This window comes from Lycorma delicatula, chromosome 1 (assembly GCF_047948215.1).
Source record: "Lycorma delicatula isolate Av1 chromosome 1, ASM4794821v1, whole genome shotgun sequence".
Classification (NCBI taxonomy): Eukaryota; Metazoa; Arthropoda; class Insecta; order Hemiptera; family Fulgoridae; genus Lycorma; species Lycorma delicatula.
This window is the reverse complement of record NC_134455.1, coordinates 315,733,426-315,756,894: the sequence shown is the minus strand read 5'-3', so window position 1 is coordinate 315,756,894 and position 23,469 is coordinate 315,733,426. Positions and strand designations below refer to the sequence as shown.

General features: G+C 31.6%; 1 protein-coding gene across 1 annotated transcript in view; it reads right to left on the bottom strand.

Annotated features, from left to right (window-relative positions):
* The window catches only part of Cbp53E (Calbindin 53E), a 498,615-nt gene that overhangs the window by 323,909 nt on the left and 151,237 nt on the right, over positions 1-23,469 (bottom strand). The window contains exon 3 of the mRNA XM_075354418.1: positions 13,552-13,641. Within this exon, the coding sequence (XP_075210533.1) occupies positions 13,552-13,641 (90 nt within the window). The remainder of the gene's footprint in view (positions 1-13,551; positions 13,642-23,469) is intronic.

Sequence of the window (23,469 nt, the reverse complement as noted above, 5' to 3'; positions counted from 1 at the left end):
CAACAGTGATAATGAATATTATTCTTCTTTTTTTATTACTGTTTTTCCATCCCATCATTAATTGGAAGTATGCACATACCGTAATAATTAAAAACAAAAAAGTTATTCAAAAAGTAACCCTTTTCCGTAGAATCGAAATGATAATTTATTCTTTTCAATAATTTAATTTTAATTTTAAACCGTACATCAGATAAAATAACTTAAATGGAAAATAAAACTCTAATATACGTAATTAGAAACTTACGAACGTACTTAAAACGGAATGTAAATGCGTCGGAGAATGTTTTATTTTCCTACTGATTCCAGAGCCTGGATATTTGTCTCTTGCTGCTGGATCTTTCTAATTAAACGGCGGGTAGTTATTTTTACTGAGGAGTAGAGATTATGTATATATATTTTTTTTAACTGAACGGAGTTTGGAATAGCGTTTCGATCTTTTGTAAAGCATGAGTATGTTAAGAAATTTTACTGGGGTTATTTTTATGGAGAGTTGCAAAACATTTTTTGTTAAGGACTTAAGTCCTTAAGTCCGTTATCTGACAGCATTCGTACCTTACGGTCCAGCAGGAATGCGCCTGGTGAAGGCTTAGTTTTGTGATAAGTGTAATACATTCCCTTCGCAGAGATAGTCGCTTAAGATGGCTGGAGGCGGTTGCCTTCATCTTACACGTACTTGAAGATGGACGAAGGTAAGTTTTGGAGTTCCTTCTTATTCTTCCGGTGATATCTCTTAATGAGACTAAAATTTTAATTTTAGTCATATATATAATAGTCCAATTGCAAGTTATATTGTAATCTTATAGGTAGTAAAAAGTAGATTTCTCGTATTACAAATATTTTTACAGTTCAGATTATATCTGCAGTGACCAATCATTTCTGAGAGTTCGCGATCTTAAAATAACATTATTGCCAATAAAAATTCATTTTTATGATATTTAAAAGTCTTTTCCCACTCATTACGCTATTCAACAATTTTTTTTTCTGAATAACAATTATAATTACAATCGGCTCTCCTGCGGAGCCATAAGTAAGTTTCCTGACAAAAGCACGTGATAAGAAAGTCCTTAAGGAAACTCCAAAATAAATAATACACAATAAACCGTTGCAAGCAAACTTAAATTCAAATATGAAATTTCAAGCCCAGTCATAAATCACAAACCAATAATTTCAGCACCATATAGTCTACAAAATAAACATTAATAACAAATAAAAAAGAAAAAGAAAGAGAAGTAACAAGAAATTAGATACGACACCATTAAACTTGATGGTGTAGATTCCAAACTGTTACGCAGAACCTAAGTCGAGAACATGGGCTCGTTTCAACCGTCGGACGTCTCTGCTGTTATCGAGTAGATTAATTGCAAAGTGGTTTACATGATTCTCAAGCCTTTGCAGGTATTTGACATTGCGTTGTTGTGCAATCTCACAAACCGATGGGAGGTCCAGATAATCCTGAATCTCATCATTCCGCGTGAACCACGGAGCTTCGGCAATTACCGACGCTATTTCGTTCTGAAATCGTTGGATAATTTCCACATTACTAATACTAGCCATTCCCCACAATTATAGACCGTATGTCCAGATTGGGCGCAGGTTAGCCTTGTAAATTGAGATATTGTTGGATAACGTGAGACCTGAGTTCCTCCGTAGCAGCCAATGAAGTTCCCTGTACCTTGCTTTTAGCGGTTTCCTCTTCATCCTCACGTGACACTTCCAGGTCAAACGCCGATCCAGGTGAAGTCCCAGATACCGCACAGTCACCGTTTGCGGGATCAAAACACCATCAAAGTACACACCGGGACAGTCAACTCTCCGCATGGCAAATGTGACGTGCCTCGACTTACCTTGATTAACCTTAATCCTCCACTTTTTCTACCACACACACACACACGATCCAGCGCCATTTGTAGAGTCTGCAAGGCTAGGCCAGGGTTTTCAAGCCAGGGTTGCAATCATCCAGGACCGGAATGTCCGCAGCGAATACGGAATGCAACACAGGGCCCAGCACAGAGCACTGAGGGACAGCCGATTCAATCTCAAAGAACCTTGAAAACTGGTCATTACATTTCACCTGAGCAAAACACTCCTTAAGATAATTCCGCAAGACTAGGAAGTAGGGTTGAGGAAGTTGTAGCTTTAACTTGTAGAATAAGCCAGGTATCCATACCTTATCAAAGGCTTGTTGGATGTCTAAGAACGCTGCCGAGCAGAATTTATGCTCCTCCAGACACCCACTGATGACTCTATGGGATTGTTCGATTGTGGAATGGCCACACCTGAACACCCTCTCTGAACATACCCTCTGCATCGTGAAGCAAACAGATCGGCCTTTTCCCTGTCAGTCCTCACCCACGATCCAGTACGCCTCTGTAGGGCGGGGAGCGTTCCTGATGATCGTTGCAGTCTTTTTGTAGCCTTCCATAAGGAGTATCCGTCCCCATGCAGGTGAGAAAGATTTCATATGTACTCCTTGAATGTCTCGTCCCTGATAGTCCTCAACAACCTCCTCCGCCTCCACGCCTTCCTATTAAGAAGAGTCCTACTTTCTGGACTTATGAAACGCTGCCAATTCCGCCGAAGACGCCGCTTCGAGACAATTAGTTCTGTCACTTCCCTCGGATAGGTATTGTCTCTGGTTGAGTGCAAATCATCAGGTGTAGACCGGCATGCTCCTTCCTGCATGACCAACGTCAAAAAGTACGTCGCGTAATAAATATCCCCAGGGGTATCGCGTGGAAACGGGTCACTCAGTTTCTCTTCGATCCAATCCTGGTCAGAAACCCAATCCGTTTGTCTCGTATGAAGAATAGGCCTCTCTTTCCTCCTTAGCACCGTCGTGCTCAATGTAAGTAGACCCGGCGAGTGGTCCGACTATGAATCATAGTTGTTCTCCACCAGAGTGTATGCAAATGATATACCCGAGGTAACAAAAAATTCAAGCAAATCCGGGATCTTCGTCTGGTCCGTAGGCCAGTATGTCGGCTGGAATCCCGATACCACGTCCAGGTTCAGATTTTGAACACATGTCTTCAGCGATCTACCCCTGCTGGTAGTCAATCGGAAACCCCACAATGGGTGTTTTGCGTTCCAGTCTCCTCCGGCAATAAATCGAGAACCCAGAGTCGCAATCCAGTTACAGTTACAGTATGCCGTGGAGGGTAGTACACAGCGGACAGCCTAATAGGCCCCAACCAGTCTGTAACTTCAACCGTGGTTGCCTGAATCTGGTCAGTGTAGAAGCTCGGTAGTTGATGATGCCGCAGGGATTGCCGAATCAGAATCGCGGTTCCTGCATGGGCCCTCCCATCTGGGTTATTCGTCATATACACAGAATAACCGTCAAGCCTGAGGTATTTCCGGTCAGTAAAGTGCGTTTCCGATATCAAAATGACGTCAAGGGGATTTGAAACTCCCATAACTCCTAGGTCCTCACGCCTAGAAAGTAGGCCGTTAATGTTCCATGCAGCGATTCATAGAAATCTGGATATCGACGGATTTTGGAGAGCACCTGGTTGAGCAATGCTGTCAGACTCCCCATCTGTTGAAGCAGGAAGTCTATATTTGATGACAGCCTCTCCAACTTGTCCACACTTCCCTCACTAGCACGCCCAGCTGCTGCAGCATACGTTTTATGGAGAGATTCAAGATCCGCGTTGACTGTCCTCAGCACCCTACGACCCAACGAAAGGAAGTTCTTATCATCAAGCGCTGGGCTGCCACCTTGCGGCTAGCGGGTTCGATTCTCGGAACTAGTTGCGAGTTCCAATTCACCTTTCGCCTACGCTTCCAATATCTCTTGATATACTCTAAAGTCTCGGTAATTTGTCGGATGGTCGGACTGACACAAGGCGCAGGTGCAGGAGTCTTTTCTGGGACAGTCAGCTGTCCGATGGTCCTCCCCACATTTCACGCAGCGGAAAGGCCTCATGCAATTTTTCTTAGTGTGCCCATATTGCTGACACCTCATGCATTGCATGAGGTCTGTAGGCTTCCGTGGCGTCTGGAATGACACTCTGCAATTGACAATGTACTCCAATTCAAAAATGGTCTTATTCCTCTCCTGTGGCTCCAGGTTCACAAAGAAAGTCTATGTGGGCTCCTTAGTTATCCTGTGGCGTGTATTTATCAGGCCCTTCATCCGATGCCCATGGCCTTCGATTTCGTTTCTTCAGTGTGATTTTATCTCCAGTCTAATAGAGTGGTGCAGGTTTCTGATTACAACACGAAAAGTTCGTTGATCCTTCCTTGTGAAAGTATGACCTATCAGACCGAGCTCTCGAACAACTTGTATAATCTTCTTGTACGCCTCGATGTCCCTAGAGATTATTCTCAGCTGCTTACCTCCGAATAGTCGAATGCTGTAATCACTCTTGCACACGGTCGCTTCCAGCAGCTCATACAACTTCAACAAGTCGTTTATTTCGTAAAGCACAATCGGAGGAGGCTTGACTGGCTCAGGTTGGTTCATAAATTCCGTATCCTCTAGTGGAAGGCCACTAAACTTATTCGATAGTGGTAAGTCGCTATTGATAGGCCCACGATTCACTGTTTACCTCCTTGGCACATCTATTGTCCTCCACTGACTAGTAGTAGGCTGGGACTCCATTGTTACACTCTCTTTATCACTCGGGTCACCTAACATATTGTTCACCAAGTCGTCTCTAATAAGCTTCCTGCGCGCAGCCCTCCTCGAGTTTATCCAACGACGGTAGTGGACCACGTTTCCTGGACGGTACACGACAACCTACAATATCAGATGACCCCTTGTCTATCATTTCTGCCGAAGGCAGCTGATTTATATCGTGCAAAACCTAAGCGTACATAAGAATAAACGAAACTAGAAACCATAAAAAGTAAACAAAGAAATAAGCAAACAGTAAACAAACAATGAACACTCCTTAGCAACGGAGTGGCGGAACGAATGATCCTCCAAGATTATAGGAAAGAAAAAATAATAATAAACTTACAGCTATTGATAATTAACTTCCAAAACACAACCGCAATTATAATACAGAACGAAGGTAACTTAATATAATATAAAAACAAATTCTAGGTAGAGAACACAAACATACGAATATCTCAAAGAACAGCTGATATTGACTATTCAACAATGTAGCTGATATTTTTGTACATGATTACATATTATCTGGCCACGATCTTCTCAAAAAAAAAGGTCAAATTTTACAGAAAGTAATTTTATTCAATTTTATATTGTAAACTGTATCTTGTAGATACAGTAATTGTAGATAGCTATAAGTATAACAGGTGTAGGGAAGCCGATATGCGACACCAGACACTCCAAAGGCGGTAGAGCCATTCCTAAAACTAATCACTATCCTTGACTGAGCCGAATATTCTGGTACAACAGAATATCCCAGTGAAACACTGAAATTCAGTTAATATTCCTCTTTAGAAGTAACACCTTCATTCTGTTTACCACATAAACTGACTATATTTTGGCTAACATTATTAAAAGAGAAAGAAGCTCGAACCAGTTCCGCATAAAATTCGTTTGCTTTACATGCACTATAGAATCAATGAAAACTGACAGATGTAAAGAAACAAACTTGTAAACGTAATAAACTATAAATAAACAAATTTGTTTTTGAAGGATCTTAATGTACTAAAAATTAAATTAAATTGCTCAAAGTACAGAACTTAATAATGTATCTTAATAAACTTTAGTAACTAATTTAACTTAATAAGCGTTAGTAAATAATTAGATTAAATTCGCTCTCTAATCTCCGAAATTTGTCTTCAAACAAAACTTGAAATTTCGATAACTAATTTAACGGTCTTCCGACGCTAACTAACTATACCTTAACCAAATTCATCGATAAACTTCAGAATGAACTAATAAATGTGGATTCATTAAAAATAAATATTAATTTAAGTAACTGGATTAAGAGTAATAACTTCTTTGACTAATCTGATTTAAGTACGGTGAACCAGGTTTGTCCCTTGTCTATTCTCATTCGTAAACATATTGACAAACATACATATTAAAGAGACATGATTTTTCATTAACGTGATTAGTTGATCATAAATACATCGTAAATCAGATAGTTGTGTTATGATTGCATTGTATTATTAAGGTGAATATAGGATTTCGAGTTCAGAAAAGTAATCATCAGCGCCCAAGTCACGGCTTCTACTAATGATGTCAATTACCAAGACTTAATATCATAAAGAAAGAATGTGTTATATAATATTTAATCGAATTGTAGTATTATTTTTACCGCTATTCTTCTAATTTTATATAAAAAGTGAAAGAAAAAAGGCAAAATTCTTATAATGTTTATAATTTAAATCTGTTGATAATTATAATAATTTTTTTTTTTGGGGGCCAGTAAAATTAAATTCACAAATGAAATCCTTTCTGTGGAAAAAAATATTTATTAACACTTCCTCCTATGGTACAGATGCGTATATATGAATATGAGAGTAAAATAAGCCAAAATTTAGATGTTAGAAATTGTTGATAACAAACAGATATTAGATGTAAATAAAATACAGACAAATAGATATTAGATGTAGATAACAATAGAGAAACTGAATGAGCAGACAATCACAAAAATTCCTGCTTAGTCTTTTTTTTAAAAAAAAAAACTTGTAAAATTACGCCTATAGTATTGTAAAAATATTTTATGAGTAACTGAAAATGAGTTTTTTAATTTTTTTTATGTTTTCTCTTCGACAAAATGTGGTCAGTAAAGATGATGGAAATTTGAAAAAGAAAACTCTATTGAAGCATTTCCATTAAAATCAGTGCAGAGCTGTAGGACAAAATGGAATAAATACAGCAATGACACAGAGACCATCTGTAAATGATTTGATAGCTGTAAAACGCTTTGGAATAAGTCCCGATTCTAGAGTTAATCAGTCCTAGAGTAAAAAGTAAGTACCACGCAAATGAAATACAGTTCACCGACAAAAATTTCAGAAAAAAATTAGCAATTTTAATAATATCGTGATGTCAAATGTATCAGCCAATGTTAACGTCGAGGCTGAAACTAATCAGCCAATGAATTCAACTAATGAATTTATCTCGCTCTTCGCCTGTATCCCAATTTTTTTAATTTTCAAACGTATTTGGTTTTAGAGCAATATGAAATGAAAGGATATTAATTAAAAATTGATTTTAAAAATAATAACTTTCATTTTCATTTATTATTCATAGAGACAGAGTAAAATGAATTTAATAGTTTCAGTCAGTCAGAAACCAAAACTTACTACGTAGCACTGGAATTTTGTCTATTCTTTCTCTTTTATTATTCATATAAATCTGAATTACCATTTGCATATTTAAAAACAAAAAAAAAATAAACCGTAACCTGGTCTAGCGGTTAACTCGTCAACGCAAATCAGGTGATTTCGAAGTCGAGAGTTCTAATAAATCTTGAGGTTCAAATGCCTAGTAAAGGCAGTTTACTTTTATACGGATTTGAGTACTTGATCGTGAATACTGGTGTTCTTTGGCGGTCGGGTTTCAATTAACCACACTTTGCAGGAGTGGTCGACCTGGGACTGTACAAGACTACACTTCATTTACATTCATCCGCATCATCCTCATTCATCCTCTGAAGTAATACCTTACGGTGGTACGGAGGCTAAACAGAAAAAGAAGGGAGTTTGATATTTCTACTTTTCAACATATTGATATGAGAAAATCGATTCAAGTCAATGAGTAGCTGAAATCTACCGTTGATATACATATTTTTACATTTTCAAAATTTTCTCATTCAGATGGAAAAAAAAATTCTTTATATAATTTCAGCGCAAATGTTTGAAACGGTTAAACAGATTTTGATAGAGGGTAATAGAATATAATTTTTTTTAAATATTTTTCTCTCATTTTATTAGCAAAACAATACTAATTACCTACACTGCTATGATGAAGGAAAGTCAAAAAATAATGGTAAACTTTCATTTTCCTCAAAATCATGTGTCACTGTTCTGCTGTAAATCATAAGCTTATATAATATGTCGATTAGAAATATTGTTTTGCTGTTAGCTCTTTATGGTTGTGGTTGAAGATCGGTTAAAAATAAATGCTTTTTGTTTGATAGGAGCCAAAACGAATCTACAAGGAAAAAAACAAGCTTTAATATGTTTTCTATATTCAGGAGTAAAACCAGCAGAGATTATTAGCAGAATGTATCAGCAATACGGAAAGAGTTGTTTTAGTAGCAAGACCGGAAAATGGATTAATCGAATAAAAATGTAGAACTTCTCTCTTTGACGAACAACGGAAAGAATTTTCGAAGCGGATAACAAATAATTAATCAACCGATTAAAGTTGATGGTTCTGCAGGTGAGTTAATATAAGTCTGGGTTGACATTTCCAATTAAATACGATTTTTTCAACCTTCGAAAAATTTGCCCTAACTGAGTTTCTCTTCAGCTAATAGATATCCACAAGAGAATCGTTTGAAAATTTTCTAGAAGTTTTTGTATCGTTATAGAGATGGAGACTAATTTCTGAAGGGTTATGATAACACTGATAAAAACAAATGTTTGTTTCATAACTTGCGATACATGAACCCATTCTATTTTTTAATTCTGAAAATGAGTCTGAAATCAGAATTTTTCCATCATCCTACGTTCTAGAAAAAATTGAAAATTTAAATCATTAAAACTGTTGATAGTATATGATGAATTATTAATATACGGCCGTTTTTTATTTCATTAATTTATATATTAGTTCTCATTATATATTTTTAACTCTATTACACTTGTTAACCGTAGGTTAATAATAAATTTTACCGTTAACCAAATAATAGATTATACCAACAGTTTTTATACCGACAGTTCTTGTAACGAGTGTAGTGCGTTCACTATAAAATCACATAAGAGAAACACTATACCTTTAATTAAAAAAGCTTATAAACTATACTTTGACTTGGATCAGGATAAGACATCGGCTTCTCATATAATATGTAGAAACTGTGCAGTCAATTTAAGAGGATGGCTAAAAAACAAACGAAATTCCTAGCCGTTTGGTAATCCTATGGTTTTTTCATTGATTCTTCCAAGTAGAGCTTAAAAGCAGTTCTAATTTACAATAGTAAAAATATCCTTCTATACTAATCTGGTATGGAATTAATGTGAAATAAACGTATGTTATAAAAACTGTTGTCGGAAGAGATAATTATATAATAAGCATAGCTGGAATATGTGTGGAGTTCAAAGAGTAACAGTTCTTTTGTTAGGCTTGCAGTTAGTTATACAAAATACTGCTTTTTATTTGCGAATGAGATAACTGAGCTAGGAAAAAAGAAAAAAAAAATTCCTGTGTTATGTGTGTTTTTTCTTGTTGTGATGTGCGAGTGACTTGTTACTCCTTGTGTCGGTGTTATCCTTGGTGTTGCGTAAGTGTGTGTTTGGATGTTTCAGTTGTGACTGCGGTGACCGATTGTGTGCGCAAGCGTTTCCCCCTTTCCAGAAGTAATGCTACAAAGCGTTTCCCAGGAGGGGCGGATACCCAGGGGTGGATGCATAGTCGGTAGTGCGCAGGAACACATCCGCCCTCAATAACATCTTGCGGAACCTGTTAGCGAGTCCGACACTGCTTCGGCGCCCGTAAATGGGATTCCTCCACCTCTATAAAAAAAAGAGCTGAGCTAGAGATCAGCATTATGTTCTGAAATAGTGGAAGAGAAGTAAGAAATTAACTCCTGATGAAAAAAACAATTCACGATGAAAAAAAATTATTCGTGAGTCTCTAGTTAAACCAGAAAAAAATATTTTAATAGCCCCCTTCATATCAAACAGGAACTAATAAAACATTTTGTAAAAAATATGAAGAAAGACAATCAAGGATTCTTGTACATAAGGCAGATATTACCAAAAGTAAATGAAGAAAAAATTAAAGAAGGGATCTTGGATTGGTCTACGAATAAGGGACCTGGTCAAAGTTGAAATGTTTAACTCTGTGTTGACCGATATCTGTGTTGACAGCGGTAAATGACATTTGTGAAAATTTTCTGGGTGTCCATAAATCACAAAATTACCAGGAAATTGTAGATAAACTCTGTAATTCTTACGAGCTGTGATATATAATATGTCATAAAATATCCATTTCCTCTAATCACGGCTGGATACTTCCCGCCAAACCTTGGGACAGTAAGTGATGAACACGGTGACCCCTTCCACCAAGATATTTCAATGTTGAAAAAACCGTTACAAAGGCAAATAGAGGATTAATATGTTAGCTGATTATTGTTGGACTTTATTTCGTGATGTAACTGAGGGTATCTACAAAAATAAAATATCTGCTTACAAGGTTTAATATAAGTATACGGCATTCCATAACATTATAAAAGTTATATAAACTTTTATAGACCTTTGAAGTATCATTTCCATTAAACTGAGGGGACAGAAAGATTCTATTCACAGATTTATTATCTATTCAAAACAGTAATGCAGGAAAGGTTATTCTATTTAGAGAAATATTAAAAACGTTTTATTTTGTATATTTGTGTACTCGTAAATGAGACGTCGGGTCATTAGTTTAATCCCGAGAATAAGTGACAAAGTTTTGAATGGAGTCATATTTCATCTCCTACGGCAAAAAATTAAAAAAAAATCTTGAAACATTTTTTATTCATTTCATAGGTTAAACTGCGAATAGTGAAAACTATCGTAGCAGATTTCAGAATTCACCTATCGTTTTCAGATCTGAAGTAAAAAATCAAGTCTATAAGGCTTTAAAAATATTCAAATATGGATTTCGCTTCAAGATAACTCTTTACCTCATATATCCAACAAAACAATCCTTTATCTTCAATATTTTAATTTGACCACCAATTGTACAGCTCTGAGCTGTTTCCAAACGTTATCTTAAATTTTGTTCACTAAAAGAAGAACTATGGAGAAATCAGTTCTATTTTGATGCAAAAAATATGCAAACGTATAAAATTGGCTCAGCACCAAACTGTAAAGTTTCTTCCAGAAAGAAATGAGAAGCTTGTTAAAAGAGGAACTAAGTGGATAAAAGGAGGAGTTTGTACTGAAAAATAAGCAATATTTCATCTTGTGAAAATAAAAATAATATGTTTTTAAATATTATTCTACTTTTTAATTTACCCTCATAAATTCATCCTTCACCCCTAATATATATATATAAATTATATAAATTTATATTTATAAATTATACATACATATATAATTTATAAATATAAATTTATAATATATAATTATAAATAAATAAATATATATATCCTTTGGCGAAAAAGCGAGAAACTGGAATATTAAGTGTAAGACATTTTTAAATATAACACTTTTTCTAACTTAATTAGAGTTTACATTAACAATACTTACTTATTAATTAAAAATATTATTTCAGAATTTTTTTTTTGAGTTTTTTTACTATTAATATGTTTTAATAAGGTGTTGCATGGGGAGACGCTGTTTTCAGCCGAATTACATAGAGAGAGAACAAGTTGAAATCGTTAAATACTTTCTTTTTTTTTAAATAAACAAGAGCAAAACGAAAATAATGAAATGTAGTCAAATAAAGTAGATGAACCACTGAATATAAAAATAGGATGAGAGAAGACCATGGAGTTAGAAGAATTTTGTTATTTGGGAAGTAGAATTACTAAAGATGGACGAAGCAGAAGCGATATAAAATGCCGAGTAGCACAGGTGAAACGAACTTTCAGTAAGAAATACAATTTTATTACATCAAAAATTAATTTAAATGTCAGGAAAAGATTTTTGAAAGTATATGTTTGGAGCGTCGCTTTATATGGATGTGAAACTTGGACGATCGGAGTACCTCAGAAGAAAAGATTAGAGGCTTTCAAAATGTGGTTCTATAACAGAATGTTAAAAGTCAGATGAGTGGATAAAGTGACAATTGAAGAGGTACTGCGGAAAATTAGTGAAGTAAGAAGCATTTGTAAAGATATAGCTAAAAGAAGGAACAAACTTATAGGCCACATCTTAAAAAATCCTGGAATAGTCGCTTTGATATTGGACGGACAGGCAGATGGGAAAATTGTGCAGGCAGCAACGTTTGTGAATATGCATAAAAAACTGTTGGGGATGTAGAATGTGGGGGTATACCAAAATAAAACGACTGGCACTTGATAGGGAATTTTGGAGAGTTGCATCAAACCAGTCAAATATCTGAAGACAAAAAAACATGTAACTAATAACGTGAACAAAATTTGTTAGCATTATATAGGTTATATAATAATATAAATTTATATAAATATTGTAATCAAATGTATTATATTTAAACATTTTAAAAACGTTTTAATTCTTGAATACAGTGATTATTTATTGTGTCTAAACTGTATTAATACAGGTTGTTTCAATAGTTTCATAATAAGCAAACGTACTAAATACCCAAGTCCCATTTTCAGGCTAAGAGCTTTTTCAATAGTAAATAAGGATAAATAAAAACTAATAAAATTTTCCAGTAATATACTACTGGCCAATAATAAATTTTAATTATTCTGATATATGTGCACATTATGACAAAAGGAACTGTGTTCAAGTGTAAATTCTTCTTCTATTGGTAAAAAATGTTTGAAAGATATCGTAGAATACAAAATGTGATTTTGAAAATATTTAAAAAATATTATTTTTATATTTACACAATTTATTATGTTCTATTTACTGCAAATGAATAAAATAATTATTAAACATTTAAAAGACTTAAATAATTGTTTTCCTAAAAGTTAAACTAATTTTTAATATTATTGGTTTTATGCGTTAATGTTATGTGCTTTATATCACTAGTTATGTTCTCTGTTAAGTAGAGGAGGAAAATCACTAATCTTTGCTAGGTAGAAGTTTTACTGTGTTGTATACTTCATAGTAATTGCCGACAGATGCAGATGTGTGTACGAAACAACTTCCGTACACAGCTTTTTTAAAATCTTACGTTCTTCAGCATACTTGTTTGCATATATAAGTTTAGGATCGTTATAATTTCAGAAATGAATAGCCATCATTTAGGAAGAACGTAAAAATTTAAACGTATTCCAATTATAGTAAAACATTTAAGAAAAATAATTAGATGCAAGGATCTAAAACCTTGTGTATTATTATCTAGAATGAAATAATATAGAAATCAGTATGTAGAAAGATATATTTTTATTAAAAATAAATTAATAAATAAGAAAAAATAAATTATTAAAGAACGAAATCTCTACTTATTTATAACAATACGGAGATATAAATAAAATAAGAAAGATAGTCAGAGAAAAGAGGTCTCCCCGTTCCACCTAAATAACTTTTCTATTTCTCTGGGGCTACGCTTTTGAAACGCCTGCCTTAAGATATTCTCCACCAGTATAGTCTTTTGTTACGAAAGAGTTAGCCGCAAACTCTTTTTTTACTTCTTTTAACGCCTTAAAAAAATACATACTCTTTTTGTACCCAACAATCTCGCAACTTATTTTCACTTTTCCACCACCATTACAAAAAAAAAATAAAATACTTTTATCCATTTGCTCTTGCTTATACCTTTCCTATTTTTCTATTTCATTTAATTCTGTGAAAAAGAATTTAATAAAAACAAACAACATTACCAACCTCTCGTATGTCAATTTTTCCATCCTGATTATCATCATATGCTTCCATAAAACACTGCTTAAGTTCCACAAGCATAGCATCAGATACAGCCTGTAAAAACAAATACGTAATAATATTAATAAATAAAATAATGTTTAAAAAACTGACTACAGCGAAAAACACATGTAAAAGAGAAAAATACATGAAGCTATATAGAGCAACTAAAATATTAATTATGAAAAATGAGAATAAAGGAAAATAAATATTAGTTTTATCAGTAATAACCGACCGGAACTTGAAATCATCAACTGATGTTTTACATTTCTCATTTTTCCTCGATTTAATAATACTTGCTACTTGCATGATTATAATAAAGAATATAATAATTTCGTCTTGAAAATTGGGAAATTGGTACAGCCGTTGAGAAATTACGTAGGAACAGAAATTCATACATATGATATGATAAACTGTATGTCACGTTAATGAGGATTCTTATTAAGTAAGTGAGAGATAGTGGGTGAGAGTGAGAGAGTGATGGTGTGGGAGAGGGAGAGGGTGAGGGAGAGGGAGAGAGAGAAAGTGTGTATGTGTGTGTGTGTGTGTGTGTGTTTGTAATGAGCGTCACTTTTACTACGAGTATATGATTATGTTGTGCAATCGTTATTATGCATAATAGGTAGCAAAGTTTTGTAATAAAAATCATTAAATGTGTAAAATCTATCTATATGCTAAAATCAAAAGTTTCTTAATTAAATGTATTGATTATTAAATTTGTTTTCATTTATTAAAAAAAAAAAAAAAAAAACAATACAAAGTATTACTATTTCTTTCTGAAATAATAACACGTAATCTTTTAAAAATAAATACTTAAGCTAAATAAGATAAATAAATAATGACTAATTAATACTGAAAGACAATACATAAAAAAAAAAATTGTGGTCTACTTATTACGAGAAGATTAATATCTTTTCACAATAAGAAAATATACCTATGTCATCAGATTGATACAAATTTATTTCATCAAACCGTCGGGTGGCAACTTTGCCAATTAATATTCACATCCAATAGTTTCAAGCGCCTATTTTATTCTATATGCTTTCTGATTTTATATATATATATATATATATATATATACATACACACAAAATAAATTAAATCAAACATAGAGATATGACGATGGAGTGAAAATTAATACATACGTAAACGCTTACATAATAAGATTCATTTTCAGAGAATTCCACCGTAAAAATCTGTTTATGAATATTTTAATTCGTAGAATTTATTTCCATACTCTCTGTTAATTAAAGATTCAGAAACAATGATGAAATATAATTTTATAAAATAGAAAAAAAAAGTTTACAGTAGAAAACAATAATATACTTTACACAATATAATATAATATATTATAAAAAATTGAATTGGATAATTTAAGCTGTTTTTTTTTTTTAATAATTTTAGTTTAAAGAAACGAACTCGGAGGGGAATGTAATAATAAAAGGTAAAACTTGAATGTTGATTATTATTATTATTTTAAAAATATTTTCATTACAAAATCAAAAGAGATGATAGAAAATAGTACAGTAGTTAAAAAAAAGTAGTAATTATAATACAAACAAGCACATCTATTTTCAATGAATAGACTCGAAGTATTAATTTCTCTAATATAATGAAAAAAAAAAAAAAAAATTCAATTAGAATTACTTACTTTTATAATTTCTGTTATCAGTCTTTCTAAGGATGGGTAAACAAATATCAACAAAAATCTTTATAAACCGTATGAAGAAATATTGCGACTACAGTATTTGATAATTTTTGTTTATTTAGATGAGATCAGATTAATCGAAGATTATGAAAATTTGAAATAATCGTTAGTTTTATAAATTAAATGATCGTTATGCTCAATGATCGGTTAAAGACATGACATTTTAATAAAAATATAAAATATTTTTATTAAGTTTTGTGCAACTGGATTTTGTCGTACAAAATTAGTGATCATAAATAACCCTGCTAGATTTTAATGTAATTTTTTAACACGTCAAAATGTTTCAAAAACTACTCAATTATATATATGTAGAATACAGTAATTTATTTTAATTACCGTCAATAAATTAAGTTACTGATTCTGAAACATAATTGCAGTAATAAAATATAATTTTGTAACATCAAATATACAGTCAGTTAAGATACGAAACTATTATTATATATTTGAGAAGATACATTATTCCTTCAGCAGTTCTGATTTCAATAAATAAATTACTTTCTAAATTTATGAAATTTCATTATTGTTATAATTATTATTATTATTATGAAGCAGTGATGTCAATAGAATGAAGGCAAAGACATGAGTCTTACTTTTTTTAAATATAATTATTTGATTACAAGAAACAAGAAAACAGAATTTAATTTTTATATTAAATAAAGATTATAATTACTTTTAAAAAAAGATATGTATTTTCTACCATACTAAATCTCTTTACGATTTTTGACTGTACACTCTTAAAGTTGTTCGTTAGCAACGAATTTTGACCGTTGCAATAGCAAAAAACCCTTTTATCGTGGATAAACTCCTATTTTTCATAATCTTGAAGTCTGTAGATTAACATGTTCCAAATCCTTGATTTATTCTTTCTCTATTCTTCTTTATCATTATTTTTCTAGTCTTTCAGTTTGCATGAATAAAATTCTCATCTTAAATAGCCGCTAAATAACAGGGAGTTATCGCCATTTGAGTAGGGGTGGGTAAACCACTATTTCTGCTAAGCAATATATGTCCTATTAAAAAAAAAACCATACGATATGATGATCAGCTATTTATCCTTAAATGTTATGTATTGGCTCATGCTATTTCTGAGTCTTTGTAAATGCTAGTTATAATCGCTCCATTATTGCCAGTTACGTTAATTGTATGGCCATTTGATAAAAAATCTCTTCTTCTGAGAACATAATTGCAGTTATTCACTTGAAAATTTACGTCTATCTTAACTTTTTATCTAGTAATATAGAATCACCTCCTAAACTTTCTTGCACAAGTTGTAGTTCAAAAGAGTGAAATTTATTACTGTAAAAAATCTCTGAAACGAAGGTTCTAATACTACGTCCAATGGCAAATTTCCAAGGGTTGAATGGATTTTTCAAGTATCTTAAGATCTTTCTGAAGGTATATTTTTCCCCCTTGAACGGACAAATCAGTTACATAAAACTTCCTCCAATATCTTTAATGTTTTATACACAATCATTAGTTATTTGTATGTACTCTATCGAAAACCCCATCGTTAAATAAATTTTGACATAGCCGGTCATGATCAGTAAATCCATACATCAATAAAAAAAATATATTTTTCTCAGCTTTGCTTAAAGAAAATATGTTATTAAGAAAATAAAGTTACTAGTACTTTATTTCTAATAAAGAATAATAATTTAATGAATTAATAATTCTAATAAAAATATTTATATTTATATTACCAACAAAACTAATTTTTATTTTGTAGTATTAAACACTTAGTTGTAGGTCGTTTATAAAATAATGTAAACGTTGGATTAACACGACGTAATACAAAGAAAATCAATATTATTAAAGGTTGACAGTTTATTTACTACAAAAATTTGTAGTGTTGTTTAATATAAATATCAGCTAATCTTATTATTTATGTTTAATTTTAAATTAATTAAATTTCAACTTTATTATTTATATACATTTTAACTTAATTTTGTAATAATGTTGGAAAATACTCGAAATTTTTTAGAATGAAATTTAAAAAAAATACAATTATAAAGCACGTAATTTAGTTTTATACTGTTTTACAACTGCATATGTTTCATGTATGTTACATTACACCTACTGCTGAAAGAGAATAAAAAGTTTTTCTACAATACTTTTCCTTCGTTTTATTTCCGTAAGATGTTTAAACATATGCTGTTATCGTTTCTGATATCTCAGTATCAGAAGTTACCGAAAAATTATTATTATTATTGTTTTATCATCAAATGTTATAAATCGTGATTTTAGATGACCATCTTTCTACTGAAAAAAAAGAGTTTGATTTTGGGATGGCGGAGAAAATCTCAAACTTAAAACCTTATTTTTAAAATTGAATATGGATTAATTTAAATTGGATTATAAATTAAATTAGAATAATAATAACATTTTTTTAAATCGCATAAGCATTTACATCTATGGTTTAATGATACTCACTATTGTAATATAAAAGGCCTTACCGTCTTGTTCAATGATCTGTATACATGTATATACTGAAGAAGAAAATAGAGATGGTTTTGATGAAATATTAAATGAATGTTTAATAATATATATAAAATACTGCATTAAGTATTTTAGGTATTTAATGTTACAAAACGATCAGCATAAATCTTTAGTAATGAGTCGTAAATAACATTGCTTATATTAATTAGAATACTCGATCATTTAAATGGTCTGTTACGTCGTTAAAATACCGTGAGTTATATGAATGGGATTGGATAAAGTCTGAATCAATCCTTAATCCATTTATTGTGGGTGTTTTTGTAAGCAATTTGTTGCTGTACGGCTTATTCTCAACGGGATAAATAAATTTAAAAAAGAAATCAATTTATACCCTAAATAAAATAACGATAAAACGAATAAGGCTTAAAAGTTAATTCTAATTTCATTAAATATTATAATATTTCTACGATATAACAAAAATAAATAAATTAATAAAATATATTATGAAATTATTCTTGCTAAAAGAATAAAAACACAAGTTTTATCTTTTTCATGACTAGTTAAATTTATTTTAAAATAAAGAACCCACTTCCCACTGTTAAGTTACCATTTCTGCTTGACATTTACGAATATTATAATTATGTACAATTAACTCATGCTGATAGGAAAATGAACCTAAATGAGTTGCACGCGAAGAACAACAATAAAATGAAAGTGATTTTCAGTGTTTGAACTCGAGTCAATTAAACCCTGGTAAAATAATTCGAACATACAACATCCAAGTTGATGTTAGACCCGTTTGAAGATACAACAAATATTTTTACGAAGGATGTACGTTTTACTGTAGAGCTAGAAGTCAATTTACGTATATACAGTTATTTAGTTTGAAATATTGAAGCAGTCGGTGAAGGGTTTCCACCGACTACTTCAATGTAATTACTCATCGTCTATGGTTATAGATTCAGCAGATAGGATTAACAACAGAATACAGAGAAAATAATGAATGTCTCAATACAGGTGGATTATATGCCTTCTCAAGAAAGGAACTTTTTACGGTCCCATTATTTGGGACTGTAAACTTTATTTGCACCATTATTTGCTTTACTTAAAGTACTACATTTATATACTCTCTTTTTATTCCGTTTACCCTCCGAAACCATCTTAAAGTATTACTTCAGAGGATGAACGAGGATGTATATAATGAATGTAAATGAAGTGCAATCTCAGATCGAACATTTCTTAGGTGTGTGGTTAACCGAAACCCTACTCCCAGACAATACCAGTATCCACAGTCTAGCATACATTTATATACTACATATTATTTAACTGTACACAGAAGCATTCATACTATACACATGTAATCTATTATTATAATTTTCTTAATTATTATTATTTAATTAGAGTTTCATTACCATACAGTTAATTTATTTTTCCGATTCGTTGTTTTTTGCCTCATAACGGTTTGACTTTCTTTTTGCGAAGTCCGTTTACGATCTTGTATATAAATATAATATTTTATAATATATAAATATATTCTGTATTTACTATCTGCGGTACTGGTTTTTGTTCTTTTAATTCCATTAGACTTTTTTCAAGAATAAAAAATATAAAAGTTATGTTGTCGGTTCGTTCGTATGTAATGCGGCAATTTTTGGGTCTGGCTTGCTTTTAATCGATGACAACCCAACTGGTTGTATGCGAAAAAAAGAAATAAAATACGGACGAATATATGCCATGCTATATTTAGTATCATTATTTTCTGTAATATTAAAATAAAATCTTTCTGAAAATAATACTGTATTTAATGTTGTAATGACATTATAATAGCCAATATCCATTGTTGATGTCTTTTCAATTAGAAATTGCTGGGTTTGAATCCCAGTCAGATTAGATATTTTTTATCTGCTAAAAAATTCTATCATTTGTCATAACAAATAACAAAAGTAACAATAATTGACCTGTTGGTACTAAATGGATAAATAATTTGTAAAATAAATTTATTTTTATATTTCTTTCATCAGATAAACTAAGTTTATTTAAATCTTTATTTGGATTACGTAGTGTATATTATACAGTAGTGTCTGAATATATCTTGGTTATTACATGTTTATTCCAAGAACGACAATATTTAAATTGTTCGGTGACATTCTTTGCGTTTTTTGTCGGTTCTTCTCTATTATACGTTGAGTTATTGCAACGGTCTCTACAAGCCTTCGTGATTCATATCTTGATATTTCTCCTGTTTATAATTTACTATTCAAAATCGATTCCATAAAAATAATATTTTCCTGTAATCCAAATTTGATCTAATTTCTTACTTAAACATTTGGTTTTATAAGTTCAAACTCAACTACTGGCATATTTTATCTTAAATTAAAATAAGTTACTTAGAAACTACACTTTTACAACTTAAAAGGGCATAAGTATTGACAGTATTTTATAAAAATACTGTCAAAAAATAATTATAATAAAGAAATAATCACAAAAATTCACGATGGGTTTCTACGAAACCGCTTGTAACTTTTACCTACTCATCAAGTAAAACAATTTTGTTTCCTTTGTTCCTTTGCTTCCGGAAAAAGATGTTTACAATTGACGATAAGCTGAAAATTTAAGATCCTGAAAGAAAATATTTTATAAATATTAATAAAGATTTACTAGCGGATGACTGGAAATCCTACTTATAGAAATGAAAAGTTAATATTACGTCAAAAAGTTAGGGAAATCTGGTTATCTGAAACGGAGAATACACCAAGATATGCTGAACGAGAATATTTCATCAACAATTTTATTGATGAAAGAATATGTAATATAATCTAACGAAAGCTCTTTGGAAAATATCTGCAAAAAGACATTAAACTACCAACCATAATAGCTACAAAAGAAAATATAGAAGCAAATAGAAAAATTACAGCCTAGCGGTATAATCTGCAAAGAAGAGGAATAAATACATTATTTTATTATTATTTATCCTACGATACATAGATGTGTCCATGTTATTAAAAATAAAATTCAAACAGATATAATAAATACTAAATGATTTTATAGTATTTTCACGGGTATTAATATAAATATCAGTATAGCTATATTGATATCCATTTTTTTTTTCAGCTATTCGTCACCAGATGTATTCAGACGATGTATATGTTGTGGATGTCCTTTGTACTTGCTGTGGGAAATACTTAATTAGATGTTTAACAGTTTGGAGTGGCTCACCACACTCACAACCAGCCATAGGTGATACATCCTACTTGTTCATAAGATAATTATACCAAACAATTTTCTTGGAAGTTGAAGACTGGTACTTGCGCATGCTTCGGCTCTATCCATTGGCATTCGTAGTTTTCGTCCTACGAGATCGTTCATTGTTGATTGATATGAAAATCCTTCTGTATAAACTCTCTATAAACTTTTGGCTCAGTTCTCATGCAGGTTTTTAAGATTTCCAGCGCCGATTAGTTGATCCAACGACGGTCAGACTGATTGGTCACTGCCAATCAACCTGATTGATTGATTTGAACCTGATTGATTTGGTCACTGCATTGCTACTCTCATTTCTAGAGTAATACCAGGGCATTTTGGCGGCTGAGATCTGTTGAAAGTATATTAGTCCGTACTGGGAACCAGTAAAACTAATTGGGGAAGGAGTCTATACCAGTAATTGTTCTCATGATTTTATTTGATTCAAAAACCAGCTTTCCAGTATGGCAGCTATTCAACCATACTGGTGCACAGAAGTATAGTTGTTTGAAGTACGCTTACATCCCCTCCTCAGGTGCTTACAGCTAGCTTATGAGTTATGTTTGGATCGTGTTCCCAATTTACAGTTACATTCATACATTTTTGCTTTTAAGTCAAAGTTCTGTCAAGCGTCGTGCTGAGTTACTTCGGGTTTGGATTATATCGCAGTCTTTCCCCACAAATGACATTTTTAGTGACTGGCATCTCTTTTTCTTAAATGGCAGTAGCTTATTTCTCTGGGTTAGTTTTCAGACCCCAGTTATCGTAGTACATAGCAATCTCAGATTCTTCTCAATCACCACTCCACCGCTTCCTGAATGTTTGCATTGTTCAGGAAGAGCAATACCATCTGTGTACATGAATCTGATGGCTCTACTAGGCGGCAGCACAATGAAACTTACAAAATCTATGAAAATAAACAAATATTTTTATTTGTGTTACGTCTGAATACATTACTTACGCACAGAGGTGTACATATGACTGTAGATCAAGCATCAAAAAGATAAAAATCATCTGAAAGAATCATAATTGATTTATTTTTCACATACAACTTTCGTATTTTATTTGTTCGTATCAGTTTTGAAAATTCTTTGGCTGAATTACTTATTACAGTTATTTAACAAAACATAACCCAAAGCAGAAAAAGTTTTGGTTAAAACGTATGTAATGATGACGCTTTGATAGATTAAAAAAATAAAATAAAATTAAATAACATATAACAGAATGACCAAAATCAGTATAAAAGAATTGCTTAACAAGTACCTGCGTTTATGAGCTCATACACACACGCGCGCGCGCAAACACAGAAAAATAGCATTCTAATAAATATTTAATGAAACATTTAATTGATTTTCAACATTATAGACAAAGAAAAAATCTAGAAACCACGATTAACCAGAAATATTTTTCTAAAGAAAACGACATACTTGCAGTTTTTAGTGAGTTTTAAATATTGCATCATTTAGTTGATTCTGAAAACAAATACGTATTTAATTTACAAGTAATTTTTTTCTGTCTAATATTAATTTATAATTGAAAATAGTTTCATTCACATTGAAAAAATATACCGATTTGGAAAGTCATTTATAAAATAGAATATTTTTAATTTTACGAATTCAAAATTAGACTTATTTTTAGTTCTGATGAAAAATAGAAGTAGGAATTAGAAGTCGTGAAGCCATAGTTTTAGTCGCAACCTTAGCGGTTATTGGTAGGTAATTGCATCATTTTATACTCATTATGTACAATCATGCTGAGTCCAGTACGAATCTGCTTGGTAATACAACTAACATTTTCATCTGTTACATTGAATGCATAGGTAAACTTGTATTTTTTCAAAAAAAATATATAATTTGATTTCTTTAACAGAAGAGCTTAAAATTACTTTTTGAGATAGTCGATAAGAATTTTTATTACTGTTTGTTATACATTAATCAGAACGGGAAAAGTATAGTATTTGTTTGTACACCTATTTCATATATTACTTCTAGTCGATTGGAATGAATTTAAATTTTATTTAAAAGAAACAATGTACGTTATACACCCACACTTCCCATTAAAAATAAATTTTGCTGTTTTATTCATTTTATTCCTATAAAAGAATAAAAGAACATAGCATTTTAAATTTTTATGTTAATATGGGTTTGAAGTTTGTATAAATCCAGAGAATCGTAGGGAATACTGTGTCTTCGAATATTGCAAAGTGGGACATACTTATTCGTATTGTGTCTCCCGTCATAAATTGAATCATGTAGCTTTTGGCATATGTCCATAAACATTGTATTCGTTTTAAAAAATAGTTTATTTTTATTCAAGTTTCTATAAAAATCCACTTTTTTACAACAAAGAACATGAAACGTACTTTTACACGCTTTTTGTGATTTTCGTTACTTGCATGAGTGCAAAAATAAATTATTTCCTAGTCATTTATTAAATTGCAGCCAATAGCGAAATAAATGGATATATATAACTCAACTATTTTATCTATGATATTGTTTTAC